This window comes from Physeter macrocephalus, chromosome 3, assembly GCF_002837175.3.
Source record: "Physeter macrocephalus isolate SW-GA chromosome 3, ASM283717v5, whole genome shotgun sequence".
NCBI classification, from domain to species: domain Eukaryota; kingdom Metazoa; phylum Chordata; class Mammalia; order Artiodactyla; family Physeteridae; genus Physeter; species Physeter macrocephalus.
The window spans coordinates 16,526,195-16,533,511 of NC_041216.1; the positions used below are offsets into that span (position 1 = coordinate 16,526,195).

Sequence of the window (7,317 nt, forward strand, 5' to 3'; positions counted from 1 at the left end):
TCAAATTAGAAAATGCTCCTAAAGCGCCTGGCACAGTTCCTGGCACATGGTTAAAGTCAATTCTCTTAAGTGGTGGTAAATTCATTATTCACTGGACTGTAGTGAGGGAACTTTTCTGGTTTGTCTGCTTTATCCCTTGTTCTTAGCACAGTACCTGGAAAGTAGGTGCCTAATATTTATTGAATGAGTGAATAGATGGTTCTATGAGAGCAGATAGAGAGCAGCTAGCATGGTGCCTGGTGGATGACAGAGTTATTGGCATCGTTACACTTTCTGTAACCTCTCAGTAGAGCACGGTGGTTGGCTAAGTGCCTGGGTACCAGAGTTCACCCTCTTGGGTTTCAATTCTGGTTCTACCGGTTTCCAGATATGTGACCTGTCATATTATTTTAAATGCATCTTTAAATGCATCTCTCTCTCTAAAATGCACTTTAAAATATAACTCTAAAATGGGGCTACGTATAGTACAGACCTCATGGGGTTGTTAGGAGGATTAAATGAGATGATCCATGTCAAGTGCCTAAAATAGTACCTTCCGGACTTCCCTGGCCATCCAGTGGTTAAGACTGCACGCTTCCAATGCAGGGGACTCGGGTTCGATCCCTGGTCAGGGAAATAAGGTCCTACATGCTGCGCAGCCAAAAAAAAAAAAAAGTACTTTCCTCATATGGTTTTTATGAGGATTAAAGGAGATCATCCATAAAAACATCTAGAGTGGTGCTCAGTAAATACTTTATTCACTTAATGTCAAAATGTCTATTACTTATTGTCATCCTCAGATCAAACAGCGGCAAATCGAAAGCAGAGACTCCCAGAACACCCAGCAGCCCCTCGAGCCCTACCTTTGCCCCCTCTGTCTGCCTCCTGGCGCCCTGCTATCTCACGGGGGACTCTGTCCGGGACAAGTGTGTGGAGATGCTCTCCGCGGCCCTGAAGGTGGACGGTGAGAGGACCTGGGCCAGGGACGGGGGAGGGAGGGCTTCCCAAGGTCGGGGAGAGGTGGTCTTTCTCAGCACCCTGAAAGTGGTACAGGATGTTAGAGTCCCCTGTCCAAGCAGGCCTCACTGCCAAGGTCATCTCCAGCTGATGCCTGTGTTTTCCGAATCTCTTTTAGACAATTACAAGGACTATGGGGTCAACTGTGACAAGATGGCATCAGAAATCGAAGACCATATCCTTGAGCTGTGCCAGGGCTGTGGGTGCCTGAACTGTCCAGCAGCAGGTCTCCCAAGTACAAGGGATCCAGGACAGTGAGTGGGAAGGACTCAGGCATAGGCCCCTGCTCTGCCCCTGAACCTGAGTTCTTAATTCTAGCTAACATCTATTAAGTTTGGCACCTGCCGGCCTTTTGATAAGCTGTTTACGAGCAGTACATCATTTCACGTTGAGAACAATCCCACAAGGTAGGTTCCCTGTGGGATTATCCCATTTTACAGATGAGGTAACTGAGGCTCAGAGCAGCTAAATTACATGCCCAAGCTCATACAGTTAATAGTAGTGGCAGAGTTGGGATGATTTGAACCCAGAAAATGTGACTGTAGAACCTTAGGGCTCAGACAGGCTGTGTCTTTTTTTTTTTTTTTTTTAAAGATTTTTTTTTTTTTTTGATGTGGACCATTTTTTGAAGTCTTTGTTGAATTTGTTACAATATTGCTTCTGTTTTATGTTTTGGTTTTTGGCCACGGGGCATGTGGGATCTTAACTCCCCAACCAGGGATCGAGCCTGCATCCCCTACATTGGAAGGCAGAGTCTTAACCACTGGACCTCCAGGGAAGTCCTCAGGCTGTGTCTTGACGTGCCTGGGTTGTGACATTGTCAATGAGTCGAGACAGAGAGAGAGGACAGCATTCCTTGTGCTCAGCCCTTCCCTCTCTTCCTTCTCTGAATATAACAGCTCCCATGTTTGACCGCCTAATATGTACCAGGCACTGTGTCCTGGGCAATTGACACTTCCTACCTCTGTTAATACTTGCAATAATCTCTGTGAGGCAGGGGCTGTTGTTCCCATTTTACAGATGAGGAAACTGAGGCTCAGGAACTACTGAGTGTCAAAGCTGAACTGAAAACCTTGGTCTTTGGATTCCATGTCCTGAGTTCTTCCCTTATGCGCCATGCTTCCACTATCTGAAAGCTGCCTTGTCTAGACAGAGGAGGTGACTACCATGTGATATGGCCAATTGCACCGAAAGATTTTTTTTTTTTTTTGGTCGCACCACACAGCATTTAGGGATTTTAGTTCCCTGACCAGGTATCGAACCCGGGCTCCCTGCAGTGGTAGTGTGGAGTCCTAACCATTGGACCACCGGGGAATTCCCAAGATTTCTGTCTTGGAGGGGGAATCCCTCCACACTGTGCCCCACTGAATGAATGCATGGAATTCCTTTTACTGGAGACAGAGCTTTGCATATCAAAAAGGTTATGGAGGGTGGGAACAGAATCCCCAGGGAACAGGGGTCTGAGTGTCCCATTAAGGCCCTTTTCTGGCCCTCTGGGCTCTACCTAGGGGCTCAGCTGGGGTTGGGAAGGTACAGGGGCCGATCTCAGAAAACAGACTTCCTGCTTCCATCTCCTGCCTGAGAACCACCCTATTATCTTTCAACATATCTGGGAGTTTCCCTCCACCATCATTTAGTTGTTAACCAGCACTTCTTGAGCTAATCTAACACCTCTCCAAGTACATTTGCATAATTTCCAATTAATTCAGTAACACAGAACATGAGGTATCAGAACTCTCAGGAGCTTCATCTTTGTTTTCTCCCGAACAGCTGTCCCTCCAAGCAGGTCCCTCCACCTTCAAGCCCAGTTAGAGACAAAGGTGGATGATCCAGTCCATAGTTCCACTGTGGGCCTTCCCTCCTCTGAACGACCCTCTTCTGAAGGAAAGGAAATCAAAGCTGCACCAACGCTTTAGCTCTTTGTCCTTAGGTGGTGGGAGGTCAGGGGAAGGATAAGTTTGGGGGCTTGAAAGCTCTATGTCCTAAAAAAGATCTGACCTCTTTGGAGCGACCCTGGACTAACATGGCAGCCGTGGGGCTCACATATGCTCGTCTGGCGGGTAGGGGCCTGTGATCCCTAGGTCTGCACTCCACCTCATCCCCCTCTGTGACCTCAGGAAACGGAGGCAGACTCAGGAAGAGGCTGATGAAAGGATTGCCAGCCCTGCTGTCCCCACATATCAAGCAGATCCCCACCTCCAAGAATCTCAAACACAGATTTTTAAACCAATATTTTGGCTTTCAATGCATTAGGGCATATTCTTTCTTTTCACATTTGTATTGTACAAACAACAATCAAGGAAAACTTAAATAATACCACCTTCCCTCCCACCACTTCGAGAAAGCCAGCTGTGTCCATTTTCCCACATTCCCCACGTTCTCTTTCTTGTATATGGTTTTTCCCAGCAAAGGCTTCATCTTCCTGACTCTTCTTAGCTTAGGAGACCAAGAAAATGTGGCTTTGTTCCCTGAGGTCCTCCAGAGGATGGAGAAGGGAGGAGGGGGTGGGAGGCCTGTCTGGGATGCAGTGTCTGGACAGATAACTCACTGTGGTCGGTGGTCAGGGGCGACTTCCTGCCGGGTGAGTGGAGAGAGCATTACCGTTAGGAGGGGGTCTGGCTTCCAGCCCTGACTCTGCCGGGAATGTGCCCTGTGACCTTGAGCAAGGGCCGGCATCCTTTCTAAGCCTCAGCTTCCTCATCCATTAATGAGCGAAGTAACTCTGACCAGCAATTCCCAAAGTGGGTTCCGCGATAGGTATTCCCAGAGAAAAGGGAGGAGGGGCAGGCAGGTGGGTCTATGCTCTAATATGTTGGGGACACCAGAGTAAACAAAACTCAACGATTTCTTTATTGCAATACTGCCTAGAGCCTTAGACATGTGGCCCCTAATCTTATGTTTTCCTCTGATGGCTGGACTTACAGCCTCCAGAGGCCCTTTCAAACTAGAGGTTGTCGTCATCACTATCATCTTAGCCCCTAAATGTTGAGCGCTTGACATGCCCCAGACACCAGGCTAGTGCCTCATGCAGCTTAGCTCACGGAATCCTCATAACAGCCTTTTATTTATAAATAAGGAAGCCGAGGCACAAAGAGGTCATGGGACTCACCCGAGGTCACACAAGAGGCTTAGGCAAACCCAGGCTGCCCATTCCTGGGGTCCCTGACACCACAGTGCTTGAGATGACCTGCTGTCACCTTGGAGGCTATTTCCTTTCCTTGATATGTGGCTGACCCCAGATGCCCAAGTGAGACCCCCTACTTGGGGAGTCAGAGGCCACAAAGGTGCCTGACCCCTTGTAAAAGTCCACGGAAAGGAAGAGGTGGCCTTGCAGCTCCTCGGCCTCCAGGGACAGGCTCCCCATCCTTCCGTGCTCCTCTGCGAGTGGCTGGCTGGCCCTTGACTGTGTCACATATCTACCAGGAGCTCAAGAGCACAGATATGAAGTACCGGAACCGCGTGCGCAGCCGAATCAGCAACCTCAAGGACCCCAGGAACCCCGGCCTGAGGCGGAACGTGCTCAGCGGGGCCATCTCCTCTGGGCTCATTGCCAAGATGACGGCAGAGGTGAGGGTGAGGGCCGGGACCTCTGCGTGGCGGGACAAGGGGCCGGGCCCCTCCAGCCTTGCCCAAGTCTGAGAGGCAGTGGCTTGTAACTCAGTGGTGAACCAGGGGCTTCCCTAGGCGGACCATCGAAGACTCCCCATCCCTCAGGGCCCCTGGACCATCAGGACAGTGAACACAGCTACCATGTCTTCAGCACTGTGCTAATCGCTTTGGTGTGTTGGCCAATTCTAGCTTCACACCAACCGAGACAGAAATGTTTATCATCTCCGTCTTATAGGTGAGGATACTGAGGCTCAGAGGACTTAAGTGATCTGCCCGTGCACACAGCTAGAAAAGGTCGATGCCAGGAGCCAAGCTGTCTGGCCCCGGAGCACCCTCTCCTCCCTGCCTTGTGATCTGCCTCCCTCTTCTGCCTCGTTCAGTCCTATATCCCATTACTCAGCTCTGGGCCGAAGCCAGAATCGGAGTCCCTGACTCCATGGAGCACAGCCCAAGGTGCGGGGACAGACATGTATACAAATACATATAATACAGAGGTGGTGTCTGCCATGACAGAGCCACCATGGGAACTTACAGGAGGGAAGGATTGACCCAGCTTGAAGGGGTCAGTAAGGGAAGGTAAAGGGAACAAGCCTGTTTGAGGAAGTATGTGCAGTGTTTAGAAGCTCGGGGCCTGCGCCGAACCGCCCGGGTTGGACTTCTGCCTGTGCCACTTAGCTGTGTGATCGTAGACCAGCCACTTAACCTCTTTGTGTCTCAGTTTTCTCATCCGTAAAGTGGAAGTAATAACAGCTATCCCATGAAGGATTGAATGAGTTAACACATGTGAAGTGTTTAGAAGGTTAAGGCAAGTAAAGCCCTCCCAGGAATTAGGATATGTTAGGCCCATTCACTGGCCATTTCATCACAGTGCTGTCAAAGAGGAAATATTATCCCCATTTTGTGGATGAGAAAACTGAGGCCACCCTCAGCTCATAAGTGATGATGAGGATTTGATCCCAGATCTGTTTATTTCAGAGTCTCTATCTTGGAAAGACCTTTGTACACCCTCAGGTATGAGTGGCTCTTGGCTGCCAGAGCTAACTCAGGGGATTCCCCGCAAGCACGTGGCAATGGCACTGCTAAAGCGCTACTAAATCCAAGCGGCCCAGAGAAGGGGACGGGAAATGCACTGACGTCCTGGAGTCTGGGTGTGCCTTGGGGTGTCTGGGAACCCTCTGAAACTATTGTCAAGAGTGTGCCTCTGTGTATTTATGTTGTGCATGATGTGTATGTATGTGTAGTTTGTGTGATGTAGTGTATGTGTGTGTGGTGTGTGTGGTTAGTGTGTGGTGTATGCAGGTGTGTGGTGTGTGTGTTATGTAATGTGTACGTGTACATTTTTCTGAGAAGAGGGTTTGCTGCTTTCCTCAAATATCCAAAATTTTACAAAGAGCCCTGGCTTTAGGATAAAATGGGGAACTTGGCACAGGTGGACAGGGATATCTTTTGGCTTAATCTAAAATATATGCTCTTTTTAGGCAAATATCAACATATACCCAGAGTTACAAATTGCAACGTGGCTTAGCAGAGTATTATCCTTCCCTGTGAGGTGAAGCTGTGACTTTGATGGGAACCCAGCCTGCGTTTCCTTCTCTCTGTCCCTCGCTCTGTGGCTCTGGGGTCCCTCTGCTTCCCTTTGTGTGTGTGTCGTGGGAATGCTATCAAGAGACTGTCTTACAGGCAGGCAGTTCCAGAAACATTGGGAAACCAGGCCCCCGAGAACCGAGAGCAAGGTGTAGGCTCAGGTGTGAGCCAAACCCAGCAAGTTCCCAGAAGCTGGAGGCCAGAACAGAGCTGGGTGACTGAATTAGGACAAAGACAGGCCCCAGAAGTCTCAGCAAAGGAACCGGCCAAGTCTGGCCCCATCCAAGGACTATTCACTAGAACAGGGCAAGAGAATCGGGTGATCAACCCAGGCCCAAGAAGAGGCTGACCAGGCCAAGGGCAGCAAGCCAGGACTGCATCACACCCTCCACAGGGACTGCCAGTGCCAGCCGCTGAGGAGCCCCCTGCCCGCAACCCAGGCAACGGAGGCCCAGGAGCCCTCCTTCCTGGGGTCAACTTTTGCTCTAGGCAGAAAGTTTTTATAAGAAATAGAGGGGGGCTTCCCTGGTGGCGCAGTGGTTGAGAGTCCGCCTGCCGATGCGGGGGATGCTGGGTTCGTGTCCTGGTCCGGGAGGATCCCACGTGCCGCGGAGCGGCTGGGCCCGTGGGCCATGGCCACTGACCCTGCGCGTCCGGAGCCTGTGCTCCGCAACGGGAGAGGCCACAACAGTGAGAGGGCCCGGTACCGCAAAAAAAAAAAAAAAAAAAAGAAAGAAAGAAATAGAGGATCGGACTTCCCTGGTGGTCCAGTGGTTAAGACTCCGTGCTCCCAATGCAGAGGGCCCAGGTTCAATCCCTGGTCAGGGAACTAGATCCCACATGCTGCAACTAAAAGATCCCACACGTCGCAGCTAAGGCCCGGTGCAGCCAAATAAATAAATAAATAAAATTCTTAAAAAAAAAAAAGAAAGAAAGAAATATAGGACCATTTTTGCTCCCGGAAGGAAAATAACAGGGACTTCCCTGGTGGTCCAGTGGTAAAGAATCCGCCTTCCAGGGGCTTTCCTGGTGGCGCAGTGGTTGCGCGTCCGCCTGCCGATGCAGGGGAACCGGGTTCGCGCCCCGGTCTGGGAGGATCCCACGTGCCGCGGAGCGGCTGGGCCCGTG

The 7,317-nt window shown here is 50.5% G+C and overlaps 1 protein-coding gene across 4 annotated transcripts in view; it reads left to right on the top strand.

Annotated features, from left to right (window-relative positions):
- Positions 1–729: 729 nt before the first annotated feature.
- Positions 730–7,317, top strand: part of TCEA3 (transcription elongation factor A3) — a 22,558-nt gene continuing 15,970 nt past the window's right edge. For 2 of the 4 annotated variants that reach the window (XM_055083667.1, XM_055083671.1), the window contains exons 1-4: positions 730–943; positions 1,115–1,170; positions 4,408–4,563; positions 5,581–5,616. In XM_055083667.1, the coding sequence (XP_054939642.1) occupies positions 745–943; positions 1,115–1,170; positions 4,408–4,563; positions 5,581–5,616 (447 nt within the window). In that variant the 5' untranslated portion in view covers positions 730–744. Of the gene's footprint in view, positions 944–1,114; positions 1,171–4,407; positions 4,570–5,580; positions 5,617–7,317 lie in introns of all 4 variants that reach the window. The other 2 variants (XM_055083675.1, XM_055083680.1) reach the window with 2 other exon arrangements.